Source organism: Sapajus apella, unplaced genomic scaffold, assembly GCF_009761245.1.
Source record: "Sapajus apella isolate SASKATOON/1434 unplaced genomic scaffold, GSC_monkey_1.0 scaffold197, whole genome shotgun sequence".
Taxonomy (NCBI): domain Eukaryota; kingdom Metazoa; phylum Chordata; class Mammalia; order Primates; family Cebidae; genus Sapajus; species Sapajus apella.
In genome coordinates, this window is record NW_022437137.1 from 900,321 (window position 1) to 920,179 (window position 19,859).

The window sequence follows — 19,859 nt, forward strand, 5'->3', positions numbered from 1 at the left end:
AAAGGGAATAAAAATAGTTATTGGGGAGAAAATTCCTAGGGGGAAAGAAATGGCCTCACAAAATCAATGTTTACCTCAATAGCGAAGCTGAGACGTCTGGCCACCTGTCACCTCTTAGGGTTGGGAAAATCCTGTTTCAAGCGGAGCCTGGGGAAGAAGGGTTTGTGACTGAGAAGGGGAGTGGAAAACCAGAGCAGAGGGAACCTGCTTCTTTTCCATTCCTCTTACTGTTTGGAGATGTGCACCTCTCATCCGTGACCTTCCTATCACCAGGGCATGAGGAATGGCTGTGGGAGGTCTAGAGTGAGTGAGACCTGCTGCCTGGCCCAGGGCTCCCATGGCCCCAGCAGAGTGTGGGAGAACTGTCAGCTTTTCCTCTTGCTCATGAGAGAGAGAGGAAGCCAGGGAGGATTCACAACTGTGGTGAGAGGCTGCAGCAGAGGATGTGGAGTGAACCCCCAATAGGGAGTTGAATGGGGTGATGCATCTCTAGGGCAGAGGAGTCAGGCCCAAGACCAGGCTAGGTAAGACACCAGTCGGAGACTGAGAAAGCTGGGAAGCAAACATCCCCTCTGGGAGGCTGGAGGTGGCATTTGCAAAAACACTTCTCTAACCCTCCCCCTCAGCCTATCAAAGACCCCTGTGGAAAGAAGGGGAGCAGAAGGCAATGATCTCAAGTGACTGCCTTTAAACCTGAAGTGCGTGAGACATCAGTCACCTAGAAGTTACCAGCATACATTTCCTGCAGACAACACAGAAAGTAAATCCAGCAAAATGATAGAAATTTTATTTTGCACATTTGAGTTTAGGGTCCTAAAATGGGCACCTGCTACCCAAGTGATGAGCTACTGCCTTTGTTCGTTAACTGAGTTTTCCTCCCTCACTCTCTAGCCTTCTCCTTTCATCCAGCAGTGCTGGAGACTGGGTATCCATATCCACATTCATAGGCTTTGAGTGATTTGGCACTTTTAAGATGGCAAAGCACTTTTGCATCTGGTGAGCTGTTGTCTGCAGTTCTGGCATAATGCATGCCTACAGGCAGGGCTAGCACAGCTACCTCCAATGAGAAAACTGAGGCCCAGAGAGATTAATGGTAAGGCTACACAGCAAATTAGGAGTGCAGGACTAAGAGGCAGGGATACCAGCTCCTGGTCCAACTCCTGGGTGGGTCAGGGGCACAGGTAGATTGCAGAAGACCTGGGATTTGGGGAAGATTCCTTGAATTTACTTTAGGCTTGAGCAAGGGGTCATTCCAGGCTTCCAGGCTTAGCAGAGCAGACCCAGTCCTCCACCTGCGAAGACAAGAATCAGAGACCCCTGTGCAGAAGGGCAGCTCAGAGAGACCACCCTGAGGGCAGGAGCTACTCATCCTGGGTGGGGATCTAAAGCAGCCGTTTTTGCAGTGGAATCTTGGAATAACAATATTACCCCACTCGAGGCCTCACCCTCACTTCGCAAAGTACTCCCACGTCCTCTCAGAGCGTCCTGAATGCTCTTTGAGGCAGACGACCAGTGGGAATTACTACCTTCATTTTACAGACAGGAAAACTGAGGCTCAGACAGAGCATGTGGTTTGCCCAGGGTCTTTGCATGGAAACTGAAAGCTAGGGCTTTCCAGGACAGAGTGAGGCTGGCCTTCCATCTAGTCCCCTTGCACATATCCTGGAAAGATAAACTGAATGAAAAGAGCTTACCGTCCTACTTTTCGTTCGTGCCAGAAATGACAACATCTCTTCCCAATCCAGCAGGATAACTAAAGACACTAAATCCTGTTTAGAATTTTAAAAACTTTCTACATTTCCCTCTCACTCTGAGATGCTCACAATCATAAAGAACATGTTAGACTTGGGCCAACAGCAAGGTTGCTGAGCAAGTGTTCTGCTTGCAGGAGCGGGCCAGCACCACACTTTGATGAACGAGGACAGAACCTGAGTTGTTTATTTCTATATCCAGTTCTGTTTATGGCATACCCAGTAGATCTCATGCGTCATAGATGAGTGCATATATGAACAAAAAAATCTCTCCTTGGCCTCTTCTGTGTCTCAGTGCCCACCATGGAAAGGTCTTCAAAAATCATTTTATCCAGCTGCCTCCTCTAACAGATGAGGTCCAGAGAGGGTGAGTGACTGGCTGGAGGTCACACAGCAAGTTAGAGGAAGCACAGGTGCTAGAGGATTACCTCCCTGTTTCAGGGCTCGGCCTGAGGTCTCATCCAGCCTGTCTTCTGAACCAGGAAAGCAGCTTTGGCCAGGAGAGAAGAGAGCTGTCCTTTATCGTTTACTTTGCTGTTGAGTCTGGTACCGCCTTCCAACTGGCATGTTCAGGGTAGCTTCCTGGGCTGTGGGCCATGTTTGGATTCTAAGATCGGTTCCCCCAGAGGCCCAGGGCACACCTGCAACCTGCCTTCACCTGGAGAGGAGAGTGGCTCATTTGGGGAGAGGATGTCCAATCTCTATGTTGAGGTAGCACAGATGCTGCCCCTTTTAGGGTGTGGAGGTGGAAGAACACAGCGTAGGGATGCAAGTTTGATGGGTTGGAGGACCTGGGACAGGCTGCATTTCCCATGGGTGCCATGGGAGGAAGGTGATCCGGGCAGGGATCCAGGCCGAGGCCAGCTGACCTTGAGCAGATGGACAACACCCCATGGGAGGAGCCAGCCTGTGCAGAGCGGTGGATGTCCACATGGGTCCCTGTCACAAGGAGAGTTCAGAAGACAGAAGTGAGTCCTAAGCTGTCTCTGCAGCTTTTTCAGCCTTTCCCTCCACTGCCTGAGCAGCTCGGGGTGGGTAATACGATCAACTTGCTCTGGTTTTCTCAGGACCATGTATGGACCCATGCGAGCCTGGACGGTTGGTTACCGTAGGTGGGGAGAAGGGCTTGGTCTGGGGATTAGAAAATCCTGGTACTTACAGTGTTTGACAGGGAAGTGTCATTTTGCTTCTCAGGGCCCAGCTTCTGCATTTGCAAAGAATGAATAAATGAAAAATCCCATTGCTGTGGGTGTGTAAATACCTTTAACTCTAGGGCAGGGAAGAGTTGTCTATCCCCAGTGTTTGGCACCTGGTACACACTCAAAAATATGTGTTGTCTCCATGGATGGCTCCCTAAATACTTAGGGTACACTTCCTAGGTGCTAAGCATTCTCTATGTCTCAGTTATTTCATCCTCATCAGAAAACTTTCTTGCATTCCCCGAAGGATAAGGTGACTCTTCCAAGTCATACCTCAGGCAGTTGTGAGCTGTGTTTAGAACTCGGGCAGTCTGACTCCAGAGCCCATGTGTCCAAGGTCTGTGTACCGCACTTCCCTCTGTGTCCCTGTTTTGTAAATGGAGTTTTGCACAGGAAGGACGGCCACCATGATCATCACTAAGGGAGGAGGACATGGGGGCAGAGAGGCAGCCACTTTTCCCAGTCCCACTGTCTTCCAGATTTCTCCTTGCCCCGTGCTGTTTCTAAAAGAATTTTCCTTGCACTTTTTCCTGTAGACAGAGCCCCCAAGGTGTTTCTTCACATCTAGATCTGACTGGGATACTCCCGGACGATGGCTCCCTCCACCCCACCTTGAGACCTCAGCCACTTACAGCCACATCCAGATTTGTGGGCAGGGCCATGCTGGCTTCACTCAGCTTCTGTGGGGCCCCCAGGCTGCCAGTCTTCTCCTGCTTCCGCCGCTTGGCTCGCTGATTCTGGAACCAGATCTGTAATTAGGGAGAGAGGATGGGGATAAGCAAGAGTTTTCCTCCATCTAATACCACCTCCTCGAAATTCATAATAACTGCACCTTCCAAGGGACAGCACTTGAAAGTTTGTAAAGCCTCTGTGGCATCCAGGATGTCTTTGGATCTGGAGGTCAGCTTTCTGAGAGGGAACTAGGGTTTCTACCTTCAATGCCTTCAGGGCTGGGGGGCCATGCATGAGTAAAGCCACTGGTGCTGCACAATTGGGAGTGGTGGGGTCTGTGGTGAACGGAGCTGAAAGGGGGCAGCTTCTCAGCTCTTGCCAACAGTCACCATGTGGAGATGGGAGTCCGGCATTGCAGGTTCATGCCGTCTCCAAATTGGAATCTTGATTTGTATGTGAAAGCTTCTGCATTTTAAAATACTGTGCAGACCAACTGAAAGTCATGTGTGGGTCACCAGTGGGCCACCTGTTTTCAACCCCTGGGGCCCCTTGGCAGGCTGAACATTGGCAGCTCCCTGCATTGCTGAGCAGGTGCTGATGGTTCCCGACTTGTGGCCATTTATCCTCGGTAATTCTGCATAGGCAGGTGTTGAATTCTGGGCTTTGTGGCTGACACAGGGGCCTCCCATTTAGCTAGTGTCTGATTCTAGGTGGGAAGGAAAAGGAGGGAAGTCTAAGACAGGAGGGGTCCTCAGCCAGAAGGAAAGGATGAACAAAGAATTGAATGTCGGCCTGATTTTGAATTAGAATGAGTCTGTCTCATTTGTGGAAAGGAGAAAGGAGAGCGACTTAGAAAACCATTTTAGACAGAATGCTGTTGGTGCCACAGTCAGATCTGGTAGACCAATGTGTGCTTGAATGGCACTTGCAAAGCTGGGCATGTGGGAAGAGGGCGGAAAATACCTCTGGTGAGTGACAGTGGGCTACTGTATTTCTAATCCCGCATGAAGCAAAAAACACCTGGGGTGAAGAGATTACAGTTGAGAGATTGGCCTGTCAGTGTCTAAACCAGGTCTCCAACAAAGACCATGAATTCAAGACCTTTTCCACTTCTCTTCACTGCCTCCAAAGGGGTGCCCATGTCTTCTAGATATCAGGGGTTGGCAAACTGCCGGCTACAGGCTAAATCTGGCCTTCCACCTGCTTTTGAATGGCTCCTGAACTAAGAATAGTTTTCACAATTTCTAACTGGCTAGAAAAAAGTTAAAAGCAGGGTAATATTTTATGACACAGGCAAATTACACAACATTCAAATTTCATGTTCATAAATAAAGTTTGCTTACATATTTTCTGAGGCTGCTCTTGTGCTGCCTTGGTCTGGTTGAACCGTTGTTCTGACACTGACAATAGACACAGCAAAGCCTAGTGTCATTACCATCTGACTCTTTGCAGAAAGGTTGTTGACCCCTGGTCTAGGCAGTCAAGACCTATTTTGTAAATTAGGCTGCATGGCGAATGATGTTTTGGAACTGTCGCCAAGTGGGGAGGAAGGGTATGGAGCAGAGGTTCAAGGTGACCATTGATGCCACTTCACCCTCTTTCCATTCCCAGAGGAGAGAAACCGTTTTGGAAGTATGGTGACCTCATTTCACAGAAAATAATATTTGCCCCAAAATGACTGTACTCACAGGATAAAGCCAATGGAAACTTTCAGATGGGGCAACCCCGAAGGGTCTGGGATATATAGTGTCTCACACATGGTCCCAAGGGCATGGGGCTGGGGCCTGAGGCCGGGATGGCTGTACCTGCACCCGAGCTTCTGGGAGGTTGATCCTGGCTGCCAGCTGACTGCGGGTGTGAACGTCTGGGTAGTGGGTAAAGTGGAAGATCTTCTCCAGCTCATGCAGCTGCTCGGTGGTGAAGGTGGTACGGACCCTCCGCTTGCTCTTCCTCCCTTCTGCATGGGAGAGGGTCCCAGTCAGGACAGTGGCCTTGGTGTCAGCACCTATGCGAGGCTTTTTGTATTACCTCATCCTACCCTTCCACCCCACTGCTGCTCCCAAGCCTTGGCCCCTGGCTCCTCGAGCTTGGAGATTCACAGTATTCTCTTTCCTAAAATCCTCTGCCTCTAGACTGAACCTCACCCACCCTGGGCAGTGAGGCCAAGTTAACCTTCTAGAAAATCTTCTCTAATTGCCTCTTTCTGCTGCTCTGTTGCCTTCAACGACTCCGTTTTGTCTACAGCAGGAGATGGCAAACTATGGCCACCCCAGGCCAAATCTGGCCCACTGTCTGTCTTTAAATAAAGTTTTATTAGAACACAACTTCTCCCTCTGGTTTACATATTGTCTCTGACAGTTTTTGCACTATAACAGTAGAGTTGAATCATTGCAACAGAGACCGTGTGACCTGCTAAGACTAAAGTAATTACCACCTAGTTCTTCATAGAAAAGTGTGTCGGTCTTGGTCTGCAAAGTAAAGGCTGAGCCTGATAGCAGTCAACGCCATTGACAGCCTGTCTCCGACCCACCTGTCCAGCCTCAGTTCTACTCAGGCTGGCTACATCATTTGTGGGGCCCAGTGCAAGATGAAAACGTGGGGCCTATTGCTCAAAAAGCAGAAAAATGGCTCTTTCTTTTTTCCATAGTCTCTTAAACTGTCATGGTGGGTTTTTATGTGCTATTTCATGTCATGCATCCCTGAGAGATCACAAGGATACTGACAGGGTGAGAGTAGACCCTCACGGGGAGCTAGGGACCCACCCTAAGTCTTAGAGTCATGGATACCCCATGATGAAATTTGGTTCCACTCAGCAACTCAGTGCTGGACCTCAACCCTCCATGAACCCCTTCCTAGTCCCCTTCCCTCCAAGATGGAGGGAGCAGCAGTTACTGGGTAGGAGCAGGGAAACAGTTGGCCAAGCGCCCATCCTAGAGAAGCTGGGAGTTGACGCAAAGGCATTGATCACCCCTGGTGCATGCATCACTGTTCCACTGGGTTCCACTAATCAGAGATTCAAACATGCAATTATCAAGATTTCAAGATGGCGACAATATGCATTCAATCCCACTCGCCGCACCTCCTTCTGAGTACAGGGCCCTGAGCATCTGCATGGGTCACACACACGCTCATGAAGCCGGCCCTGCCTCCAGCACTTCGTTGACCCACACATCTTGCTTCATTCAAGTTGGGCTGCTTACCATATCCATAATACATCATGTGTGTGCTTATTACTTTGTTTTTTCTAAGGCAATCCCCTCTGTCCGGGATCACTCCTTCTCTCTTGTCTGCAATTCTAACGTCTGCTGATTCTTCAACACCTGTGTTCATTCTTATAACCTCCAAAAATCATTTCCCAATCTTTCTAGGCCCGGGTGATCTTTCTTACTGGCAATATCTTCATTCTACTTGCAAGCTTTGTCATTCATTCAACTACCTTTTTGTTAGGTACATACTTCTTCATTCCAGGCACAACACTAGGTAGTGAGTTGTGGAGAAGCCGAAGCCTTGGTCCCTGATTGGAAGCACTCATCATATGGTGAGATATGGGTCCAGGTAGGCTAGCACATGACCCAGAATACATGGTGGTCACTGCGCTAACAGAGGGACGTGGACATCTGTTGGGATTTATCTGCCAGAAGTGCCTGTTTCCTGGGAACTGCCCTGCCCTCCTTTTGAAAACTATTCTTCGCCTATACCCACCAAGTAGTTGTAGTGGGAACTGGATTGGTTCAAGTGTGGGAACCTGAACTGAACCTACTGGAATCCATCCCTGGAAATTTTTTGTTATACAACTAGGAAGGAGAATCAAACACCTCTAGTGGCACAGTGGTGGCAGATGTGATAAGTGGGATGAGATCCATCAGCCACTGTCTCTCTTGTTATGCTGCTGAAGTTGTTTGCAGGGAGGTATAGAGCTAATTATGGGATATATTTTGGAGAGAGTCTGTCAAGTGAGGTTGATGGATTATCTTTTGGCTGAAATAAATCAGGGATGACAATTTGGTTTTAGCTTGAGCAAAAGGTGTGTGTGTGTGAGTGTGCACGTGTGCACACGTGCATGCATGTGTGTGTGTTCATGTGTTTGTATTTTGGGGAAATCAGGCGTTCATTTTGGACATGTTAAGTGTGCGATGCCTACTGGTTGGCCAAAGGAAGCTGTGGAATCAGAAGATGCATTGATAAATTTGGCGCTCAAAGGCAAACTGAGGACTGAGGTTCAAATTAAGGAATTCTCAGCATCTATTTGGCCTTTGTAGTCATGGGAATGGGTATCACACAGGCAGAAAGTGTAGGTGGGGAGGACGAGAGGGCCCATGAGCAAGTCTGCAGCACCTCCACCATGCAGAGGTTCATCAATGGGGAAGACAACAAAGAGCCCAAGAAGGGGAGGTCTCTGAAGTAGGAGGAAAGTGAGGGCTGTTTCAAGAAAGAAGGCACAGTCAGCTGGGTGCATGCTGCAGATAGACTAATTACAATGAGGACAGAAAAGTGGTCCTTGAACCTGGCCACTCAATGGACAGTAAGGAAGATTGCCCCATTGGCAGAAGGGTAGACTCAACCAGCATTGCCTGTAACTCCTGGTTAGAGCCAAGGGACAGACGATGTTGGGGGAAGGACCAAGCCAGGAGGCAGTGGGTCTGTTTACCTGACTATGGACTTCTGGGGACAGAATTAAAATCCTTGTCTTAATTGGACCACAGATTGTCCCTGTGGTGTGGTTCTAGGGATTGCAGAAAAGGCACAAACCGTCTCCCCAGATCACCTTCACTTTTGGGTACCAGTGGAATTCCTACCATTCTAGCTGACACCTTGCCTCTCCTGATTTTTTCCTCATTCCTTATAAGAAAAGTCTGCTCTCAGGAAATAATTGAGAACCTAGCTACTTCCTGTCCCAGAGTCACTCACATTCCTGCTCAGAGAACCCAAAGCCTCCCAGGGAAGGGAGCCTCCGGTGTCTGCTGTCATCCCTCTCTTGGCTTTGACTCCCTGGAGGGCAGACTGGTATCTGACTGTATCTGAGACCAGCTGAGAAACTCGCTCCCCATGACAGCTTAACAAATGTGTGCCTTAAATGGATAAAAGTGGATTCAGGCCCTGCTGTCAAATCCTGTTGGACAGAAAAGACTTCCATTGAATTTGTCTGAAACTTTGTATGATGTCAAATGTCACAGGTCAGAAAGGATGACAAGCATGAACTGAAGCTGTCGCAAAGGATGGGGGGGAGTCTGAGCTCCAGCTGAGGTCTCCTGACTCCCACCAAGCACACTTTCTTTTTACCCCAAATAAGAGAGGTAAAGTCTTCACACACTGAGAATTAGAGTAGACACTCAGTGAAAAATAGATTTCACTTCTGAGGGTTTAACACTTGAGGAAATCAACGATCTTGTTTTCTTTCTTGGTGCTTATTATCAATCCTGCTGTCATTGGATAGTAGAAATCCGGTGAGCTGGATGTCAGAAGGCCTGAGCTCTGTTCCTGGTTCCACCATGCAACTTGTGCCACATTTTAGATTCATTCTCTGGGCTTCGGTCTCCCCATCAGTAGAATGGAGGAGGAGAGAGGCGTTGAATGATCAGGTCACTAAGGCAAAATCCACCCTGACATTTATAATCCTCCTCCTCTGGGATGGAGGATGAATGACTCAAAAGCCCTTGCCTCAGGCTTCCCTGCAGGGTGGGTTTGCTTGATGAAAGGTTGGAGGGCAGTAAGGAGAGATGTCTCTCCGGGAAGCCACCGGACACAGTTGCCTCAGTTTCGGAAATGAGATTTCAGGTCTGCTTTTGGCCTCACTCCTTTCTACCACCCCTCACATTTGTTGTTAATCCATTTTTATCCATTCAAAGTACTTTTTCTCACTTTTGTGGGTTCTTGGCAGCTTCCTGGGAGTCGCAGGCAGTGAGACTTTGAGTTAGAGTAAGCTATCGTCCTGTGACCCACCTCTGTAAGACAGCCTCATCTCTGCCTCTCGTTCTCTACCCCTTTTCCCTCCCCAAGTCCACACTGCTTTTTTAACTTTGTGTGTGTGTGTTTTTAAAGATATTTGCTCTGTGTTTAGAGCTGGTATTGTGTTTAAGAGAGATAGCTGAAGTCAATCAGAACTGAGGTACAGATAAATGGCAGGTGTTAATTCATTCCAAGAGCTCAGTGAATGTCATCTCTGTACCCAGCACCTAATAGGCACTGAGGGCCTGTCTGCAGAAGGACGAAATGAACAAGCCATGCTTGACAGTACTGCGTTTACTCCTTCATTCATTCAGTCAGCATATTAGATGATAGTAAATGATACAGTGCAGTTCTGTGGGAAGCTGCCAAAAAAAAAAAAAAAAACAGTAACAAAAGGGAAGATTCCAGGTTGGCCAGGCAAACCGAGGTGTCAAGGATAGCATGGAGCTGAGGTCTTCCTAGGACTATAGAACTGTGGGAGAGAATACAGGGTGTGGAACTGGAATACGGGAAATGAAACAATGTGGGGAACAGAGGAGTAGAAACAGAAGACAGACCATAACGAAAATAAGCCATCTCCTCCATGTACCCCAGAAGGAAACTCAGGTGAACAACAATTTATGACTAAGAATAGAATCCATAATAAAATAAATATTTCAAAGCTTCCATTTGTATAACTAAAAGAGCAGCTCTTAAGTCATGCTGGCTTTTCCCTGTTCCCAAGAGGACTGGAAGAAGGTAATTTAGAGGTGGGGTGAAAAAGGAAAGGATCTAAACTCTACTCTGCAAAACAACCTGACTGCCGACTTCATGGTGGAGGGGCTTCCTGCCAAGTCATAGGCTGGTTAGAAAAATATTTTTTCCCATCAGCTTTGAACCACCCATTCTCAGGATACATGTTTGTCCTTGAGAGGTGATGATGCTGATCATGATGTTGTCTGTGTGTCTAACCGTTTCAGTGGCCTCTCTTGGAGTAAGCAGGGGTGCCTAAAATTCATACTGGTGAGGAAGTACGACTGGAAAGACCCAACCAGAAGGCTAAGAGCAGTTTTAGGAGAGACAGATAGACATCAGCCTGGAGTCAAGGAAATGAGGTTAGGATCTGAGGCTGTGCCTTGTGAAGGGTTTAATTCCTTAGGACTGCACTGTCCAATGTGATAGCCCCTAGCTACATGTGACTATTGAAATTGAATAGAGCAAAACATTCAGTTTCTTAGTCTCACTGTTCACAGCTTGATAGCCACATGTGGCTCATGGCTATGATATTGGACAGTGCAGATACAGAATATTGTTATCATCACAGAAAGTTCTGTTGGACGGCGCTACCGTAGAGGGTCTGCCACTGAATATTTGAAAAAGTCACATTCTGGGTCTAACTTTCAGTTTCTCCCTACATTGCAAGTTCCTCTGATTACCACATGGTAGAATTATGGTTACATGTCTTTTACCTTTTTATCTGTATTTTCGATTTTTCTGTAATATACAGGAACTCCTTGTGTAAATAAACAACCAAATAAAACAGCAGGGTAGAAAGAGATGAGAATAAAGAAATCAGTGAAACAATGAGGAAAGATCACTGACATAATCAGGAAAGATCACTGAAATCTCTAGGAAAGATAGTATCTGATAGGTATACATTCAGGTATAGTGTCAGCTTTGATGGCTTTGGGGAAACCGGAAGTACAGGGAAGGCAAGAGGAAGGGTGGGCTGCGTGACACTCACATCTCTGCTGGTGCCTGGGGAGAAGGAGGGAGACCAGGGGAGGGGATGGTGCCCAGGAGCTCTGGATTCATCATCAGAGTCCCCCTAGTCAAGGACTACAAAGCAGGGTGGGAGGGTAAAGAGCAGTGTCCACGGGGGTAGTTCAGGAAGGATGAAGGTCAGCATTTCAATTTTCCTACAGAAAACAGGGAGGCTGGGAGGGGGCCAGGAAGGCTGATGCTTGGGTTACAGATCACAGAAATAAGAGATCAAGGTGGGGGAAGGCAGAACAGCATAATACAGAACAGAGAAGAAGGTAGAATGCAGCTCAGTGTGTAGAATTTTGGAAACTTGTTAGACAAGAGGCTGGAAAATGCAAGCTCATTGATGGCCCTGGTCCATCCATAGGACAAGATTCTCAGTCACCAGGAGAAAGCAGGGTGTTCTGGGTACCTACTAAGAAGGGACACATCTGAGGCAGCATGGATCATCTGAGAAGGAGCACTGGATCAGGAGTGAGAAAACCCTTGAGTTCCCATCCAGCCTAGCATCTCCCTACCAGGTTCTGGGCAGAGAAGTTAAGAAGCAGGAGGTCACAGCCCAGCCCACCTGGGGAGTGGGCACGTGGCGGCAACAGTGGAGGGGGATGGAGGCAGCAGCCACCCTTTTCAAGTTGCTCCTCTCCCTGTTATTAATGGTACAAGCTGTGACTCACACTTTAATGGGTCTTCAAAGAGAATGAGTCCGCAGAACTTAATTAAACCTGAGCCGTTTAGCACATCGATCATAAGAAATACACAATTTACACAGGTGATTAGGCCACCTAATTATAAACGGATGTTTCTCCGCGCTCAGCACCCTCCCCGATTGCTCCTTCTCTGGGGTCTGCTAATAGGTCCTGTCTGCACAGTTAAAGGCTCAGGGGACTTTGCTGCTGGGCAGTCTCTGGAAATGGGCCTCGTCCTTATCGTCTGAAAACAGTGGGTTCACCATGGAGGACACCCAGGGCCCCCTTTGAAGCCCTCTTGTAGGCTGGGGACACCTCCTGACACACGAAAGTGGGGTGCATAGCAGGAGTCTCCCCATGGCTGACCTTTGCTGGCCTCATTTCTCTAGTCAGGCCATAGACTTACTATAGCTCCCTACACCCACAGGGAACAAGGCAAGCTCCTTAGCATGGCATTCAAGGCCTTTCCCATTTCATCTTTCTAGCTTCATCTGGTTTCCTTTAATTGTCATTTCCATAATTTTAGTCCCACCTGACCATTTCCAGATTCCCCACATCAGCAATGCCCTTTTATTCTCCAGGTCCTTGTTCTGTGCTCCCCGAGTCTGGAATGCCTTGTCCTCCTTTGCCTAGTGAACCCCTACTCATCCGTCAAAGCTCAAATCAATCAAACATTTCTTTCTAAGGTCTGTTGTGAATCTCCTAGTGGAAACACAATAGATTTTTAAAAAAAATTTAAGAGTGCGAAATTTTAGCTTACAATAAACTAGCTTCCATATTTGTAAAATATTTTTTTCTATCAGTCTCTATGAGTCAATCATTCAATCAAAATATCTGTAGTGATTATTACTGGATGGTGAAATGGTAGAATTATAGTTAGATTTCTTTTACCTTTTTATCTGTATTTTCTATTTTCCCATAATACACAGGAGTTTCTTGTGTAAATAAACAACCAAATAAAACAGAAAGGTGAAACGAGACGAGAATAAAGAAATCACTGAAACAATTAGGAGCAGACCTTTGAGAAACTCACCAGCAAAGGGAGTGCTACTCCTGGGGGTGACTGGCTTAGCAGTCTCTAGGCAGTGTGAGGCTTGGCATCTTCCACACCTATGGTCTCACTTTCATAAGAGTTTGTATGCATAAATTTTAGCATATGTACTTCCCACCACCACGCAACCACACTCACACACTCACTCATACTTTTTACTTATGTATATTTTAAAATTTTTCTTGATGCTGCTGCTGCTTCTTTTTTTTTTAAAAGCAACTCTGCCCTTTGTTAAAGGAAATCGTAAGGAAACCCTACAAAACAAACAGTGGTAGAACTCCTTTAAAATGTGTGTGGGACCCACTCCATCTTCCCTTCATTCAAGGCAGCTCTGATCATGCATCTCAATGAAAGCCTGAAGTTCCCAAAACATTTTAAAATCTAAGATTTAAAAATGCTGATGTACATATATGAAGGCTAAAGTCCTTGGCTTGACACACTCGGCCTTCCATTTACCTTACCTCTTTCATCGCTTGTGACTATGCTCCATGGTTTTTAGACTCCAGCCACTCAATTTTGTTGTTTCTCGAAAGGATGATTCCTTTTTTGCCTCCTGGATGCCTTACAGGCTTTCCTCTTCCTGGCCATGTCCAAGACACCAGACAAGGCCCTTCTCTGTCTGACTCCATCTCAAAAGCCACTTCTTGTCTGAAGTTCCCTCTCTGATAGTGTTATGCAGAGTCCATTATTCCCTCTTCTGTGTTCTAAAGCACTTCATTAGGTTTGTATATCGTATTTGTGTTATGACAGTGTGACTAATGACAATGTGCTTAGGTCTGGTGAGACTAAAACATAAAGCATGGGCACAGATTATTGGAATAGGGTAGCAATGGGTTGATTTCCTGTGCTTTGATAGTGCTATAATATTTCAACAGTTCTAACTCCCTTCCTTGCTTGGAAATTGTGTGCATGCATATGTATGTTTCATGCATGCATGTGTGTGTGCGCATGCATGTGTGTTTATGCTTCAGACCGTCCCCACTTCCTCTCCAATCTATACTGTGTTGATGCAGGGGAACAATCAGACAACACAAACTGTGCAGTCAGAGGATGTTCCAAGGTGTGACACAGGAAGTGTCCTAGAACTTGTTCCTGTTTAATGGGGGAATCCATATTTAGTTACCCTTCTTGCCAAGAACGGGGGAGGAATTTAATTGTTCTCTTTGCTTAAACACCTATGGAAGGCCGACTAAGGTAGCAAATGCGCAGAGTGCCCAGGTTAGAGATATACAAAGTCACAGGGCTTGGCAAACAGGAGGAAGAGACATTTTTGGCCAACAAATTATTAACAACTGCCTCTTTACAAGGAGTGGGGAGGAAACCTCTTTAGGAGCACACTGTTGTTAAAGAAACTTGAGGTTTCCATATATGGAGACTAAAATGATGTATAAAGAGTTCTAAGGGCTCTGAAATAAGGAACCATCATCCCAGCAAGAAGCAGTGAAGTAGAAAAAGGAAAACAGCAAGACGAAGACTCTAGACAAGGCCCAAGCACACACAGCTCCTCCAGCTACATCCTCTGGTCTCAACTGACTGGCTTGGAGGTGGACATCTCACTCAAGCTCGGCCAGTGGGTGCCCCTCCTCTGGGGCTTTTGAACATGGGATTTTAGAGATCTTGAGGACATCACTGGAGACTGATATAACTCTTGGAGCTGTTGGAAGCTATCAGAAGAATGCCAGTTAGCAGCAAGAGAGAGGTGAGCTCACATGCAGAGAGAACTGCTGCAGAGAATTGATGACATTATTGGTTCTGAATCCCATCATGGTTGAAGGTTGCTTATTCTGCCCTTCACATGGCTTAGTCTGGGAAGTGAGTTCTTAATTTTCTCCAAGGCAATACATACTCTTCTCCATTTCAGCTAACCTAAGATAATTTTTGTAAATTGGAACCAAATAGTTTTCATTAATACTAATCAGTGTACACTTTCCTGCCTAAAATCCAAAAATGGTTCTTCATTCTCCTAGGAATACAAAGCAAAAATAAAAATCTCTACCATAGCCTACAAGCCGAGCGTGGGTTGGCCCCTTTCTGGCGCCTAGACCTCAACTTGTATCCCGGGACATCATCTATTCATAGGTCCTTGTCCTTGGGGCTCCCTCCATGAGAATACCCTCCCTTCCACCCTACTCAGTCTTCAGATTACAGACCAACAATAACTTCTCTGGCAAGCACTTTCTGACCTCCCTGGCAGACTGACTTCCCCGTGGAATTGTCCCTTGGAGTACCATGTCACCATGTCCCAGCACTTGCCACAATTGTAGTTATACTTTCATTTGTGATAATTTGATGGTTATTTGTCTCACCTGCTGTCTGATCAGAGGCAGCATTATATTCTCATAGGAAAAGGAAACTCGGGGTTCCCATTGATTCTACACTATGGTGAGTATGTAATAAGAATAGAAATAAAGTGCACAATAAATGTTATGTGCTGGAATCATCCTGAAACCATTCCCCCACCCACCGTCCATGGAAAAATCATCTTCCATGAAACCAGCCCAAAAGGTTGGGGACCACCGCTCTATACCATCTCCAGTACCCAACTCAGTACTGTAGTGGCTGTCAGATGGGTTTGCAACTTTGTTGACACTCCTCTTTTCAAATTCTCCTTAAGTGGGCCCCACTTGGTGAGTCATTTCTAATGAATGAAACACTGTGAAAGTGAAGTGATGTGGTTTCTCAGGCTAAGTCCTAAAAGCAAGCTGTTTCCACCTGGCTGTCCCTCTAGGTTTGTTTACTTTGAGAAAGGCTATCTGCCACTTTGTAAGGACACTCAAGCAGCACGTGGAGGGCCCTATATAGGGAAGAGCTGGGTCCTCCCACCAGTGGCTGTTACCAACTCACCAGCCATGTGAGCGAACCACCTTGGACATAAATTTTTTATTCCAGTCCAGGCTCCAGACGACTGCAACCCCAAATAACGTCTTTACTGCAATCTTATGATGGACCCTGAGCCAGAAGCACCCAGTTAAGTCACTTCCAAATTCCTGATCCACAAAACTGAGTGAGATAATAAATATTTATTGTTATTTTAAGCCGCTAAGTTTTGGGACGATTTGTTGTGCAATAGGTATGCCTGGTACTCAGTAGATATTCAGTGGCTATTTATTGCATGTCTGGATAAATAACACAATGGATAAATCAAACTTAAATTACAGCCAACGTTTTAAGCCTCCTCCTCTGCCCCTTTGGATTTCCCTTAGCTCTGACATTCTGGGTCTTATGATTATAGCTGATGTTGTCAATGCCTGGCTTGTCTCACCTAAGCCTTTCTGTGCTCCATATCTACTTCTCACTGTCAGGGTTTGTCTTTATGGATCAAATCCTTGGATAATTCTGGGGAGTATGTTTGCTCCATTGCCCAAGGGATTTGAGCTTCAGTTACCCGTAGGGGCCATTGGCTTAATAACATACCCTTTATTCATTGCCTCCCCTTCCTTGTATTATTATTTCACTAGGCCATGCCTTGTACTTTCTTGTGCTCCCACAGGGCCTGAGACTGAGCCAGGTTCTCAATTCTAGAACCAGTCTCCCAGTACCGCTGCCCCCTTGCAGAGAGGTCCCCATAGCTCTGGTGTCAGGAACTTAGAGACAGAGTCCATTGGAGGAAGACCAAAGCATGCTTCTCTTGGGAAAGTGCCCATTTTAAACTCCACGTCCTTTTGCCCCGTTCTTGTCTGTTCTGATGGGAGCTTCTGGGTCTACTTGGGTAAGAGCCAGAGCTGTTAATTACCAGGTGATGAGATATATGCAAGCCTCAGTGGCGGCTCCAAACTGCGGCTGCCTCTCTCAGTGCCCATAGCAAAGCAGCTGTCTTTGATTTCAGGTAGTTCAGGGGAGGAGGAGGGCTAGGGAAAGGAGGGAGAAGAGAAGGAGGAGGAGAGGAGAAAGAGGTGAGGGACAGGGAAGGAAAAGGAGAAAGAGGAATATGAGGGGACAAAGAAATGAGGGAAGGTGTAATGGGTAGAATGGATAGAACAGCGAGCCGCAAAAGGATATGTCTAAGTTCTAACCCTGGGAATTGCTTTTTGTTTTGGAAATAGAGTCTTTGTAGATATAATTAAGGCTCTGGACATAAGATCATCCCAGATTTAGGGTGGGACCTAAATCAAATGACAGGTGTCCTTATAAGAGAAAGAAGCATTTCACACACACAGACACACACACACACACACACACAGATACACACACACACACACGAGAGACAGAGAGAGAGAGAGAGAGAGAGAGAGAGAGAGAGAGAGAGACAGGCAGATGGCAAGGCTGTGAGAAGATGTAGGCAAAATGGAGTGATGGGTCTACAAGTCAAATGAGGCTAAGGGGTTGCTGGAACCAGCAGACACTACCAGAGAGGCATTGGTCCCTTTGAGCCCCAGAAGGAGCTATCTCTGCCAACACCTGGATTTCAGATTTCTGGCTTTCTGAATGGTAAGCGAATAAATTTCTGGGTTTTAAGCCACACAGATGGCTGTAGTTTGTTACAACAGCCATAGAAAATTATTCCAGACAGGGAGGAAGAGGACAAGGTGAGCAAGAAGAGGTGGCAGTAGGAGCAGTGGCTTCTAAATGGCGTTTAAAGGGCAAGAGACGTTTGGAATTTGGAGAGGAGCTGCATGCACCTCAAGGGTAGATAGGGCCAGTGGGGTGTGACGGGAGGTGAGCCTGGGACGAACAGGGCCAGTCTGGGAAGGACTTTGAGTGCCACACTCCTGTGTCAGGGGCAGGCCCTTGATGAACTGCAGCATGGGGGCCAAATCTGGCCTGACCTCTGTTTTTGAATATAAAGTTTTATTGGAACATAAACCTACCTATTTGTGTACACATTGTCTACAGACAAGTTTCAGCTGTGACCGAAGAGTTGAGTAATTGTGACAGAGACCATCTGACCCTCAAAGCTTAAAATTACCATCTGTTCCTTTGCAGAAAAACGTTGCTGTCCCTTGTTTCAGGATGCTTCTCAAATGCCAAGAATTCTACCCTGGCCAGCCCCACTAGACAAGATGGGCAGAAGTCAGCACTGCCCCAAGGTGGCACTGCCAGGAACTCCCATGCCTGCCTACCCCATCCCCCTCCGGGTGGGTAGTCACTAAATCTTGTTTTACTCACCTTACCTCCCCAGCCCCCAGCCTGGCCCAGAGTAAGCACCCAGTGAAGATTCACGGAATGAATGAAGAGCTGATGAGCAGGCAAGGGAAGATAACCTGAGTTCCCCACAGGCCAGGCAACCCATACTAGTTTACCCACTGGGGTGGTCTCTTCCTTGCCAATTTTCCATCACCTTTCCCCCTGGGCTTATGATTTCCCCACAGAGGATTATCCGTGGTAGAGGTGCAAAAACGGTCTCTCTCTCTCTCTTTCTCTCTCTTCCTAGGGTCTGACATTTCAGTATAAAGAGGCTTCCTCCTGACTGGGTCTCCCTTAACTTCGGAGGGTCCTGGGTTTTGGAGGACTTCTCTCTCCTTGGAGGAGAGGGCAGGAAGCTGGGTGTAGAATCTTTTCAGATAGGGAGGTCCTCTTGGATTTCCCCATTGACTTAAGACCTGGGAGGGTCCAACCCATAGATCGTGGAGGTCCCTTCAGGAATGGGAAGAAGTCAGGGGGAATCTTGGTCTCTGCCATGAGAAATGAGGGGGGTAGAGCAGTACACTAACCTTGGAGCCTAGACAACCAGCCCGGCCCCATCTCCTGCATGTAGCTTAGAAAGAGCCACTTTACTGTTTTGAGTCTCAGCTTCCTCCAAGGACCACCTCATTGGGCCGCCAACATCAAAATCATTTGGGAGAGCTTGTTAGAATGCAGATTCCTGGGCCCTTTGACTTAGAGTCAGAGTCTTGAGTGCTGGGCCTGACAGGCTGCGTTTTAACAAGCGCCCTAGGTGAAATGGCAAGGGATGTCCATGAGCCAGTCTAGGAAGCCCTTTAAATGTTAAGGAGACAAAGAGGAACTGACTCCTCTATCATTATTCTTGGGACAGCGGAGGGTGTTGCTGTCTATGTCTTGTCCTGTTGCCCTCTGCTGAGGGGTCCTGCATAAGAGGAGGGACGCAGGACAGGGAGTAGAGAAGCATCAGCCAGCAGCAACAAGCACAGGGCTGGGCATATAGGGAGAGGCAGGGGGAGCCTTCCAGTCTCTCTGCTCCCCCCTGCCTGACATCATGATCATCCTCTCTGCAAGGGAGTAAGATTCTGCGATAGAAAATCACCATGAGGGAATCCTCCAAGGTTTTTCAGCAACTAATTTGTTGTTGAACGGGTCATGGCATGACAGAGCTGGGAGAGACTATGAATATTCTAGCTCTGCTCTTTCATATTACAGATGGGGAGATTGAGGCCAGAGAGGGAAGTGACTTGCCTGAGGTCCTCCTGTGCGTTGGGGCTGATCTGGGCTTAATGGGCAGATTTCCTGAATCCCTGCCCTCCTCACCTGGCCTGCTTCACAGACTCCAGCTCATTTGCAATTTCTGCAGGTTTCTTTTGTATAGTTTCTGGCATGCTGGTGTCCCGTCTGTATTATTTGCTTAGCATTTTCCCAAATAGACTTTTTTTTGTTTGACTTAAATAATACATGTATTTAAAAATAAAACCTTATATCATGATTATACACGGATAGCAGTATCTTTCCTCATAAATACAAGGTTAGTGTAGAAGTAACAAGACTATCCAGCTAGATTATTTTTATCTGTGCACCCACCAAGGTCATCTTGATTGGAGAGAGGGACCCTCTCCAAGCTTTCAGAAATGCTGAATTCCAGCATAGCGGGCGATAGATAGATTTAAACTATGTTCAAGAATAATCTAGAGGGGATAGAGAT

General features: G+C 47.0%; 1 protein-coding gene across 3 annotated transcripts in view; it reads right to left on the reverse strand.

Annotated features, from left to right (window-relative positions):
- Positions 1-768: 768 nt before the first annotated feature.
- The window catches only part of ISX (intestine specific homeobox), a 22,112-nt gene continuing 3,021 nt past the window's right edge, over positions 769-19,859 (reverse strand). Inside the window, exons 2-5 of one of the 3 annotated variants that reach the window (XR_004265720.1) lie at positions 5,428-5,579; positions 3,583-3,699; positions 2,180-2,690; positions 769-1,662 (exon numbers count right to left, since the gene is read on the reverse strand). Coding sequence is in view for 2 of the 3 variants with exons in the window: in XM_032269735.1 (XP_032125626.1) it covers positions 2,484-2,690; positions 3,583-3,699; positions 5,428-5,579 (476 nt within the window). In the remaining variant the exon portion in view is untranslated. Of the gene's footprint in view, positions 2,691-2,829; positions 3,317-3,582; positions 3,700-5,427; positions 5,580-19,859 lie in introns of those variants that run through there. The other 2 variants (XM_032269735.1, XM_032269737.1) reach the window with 2 other exon arrangements.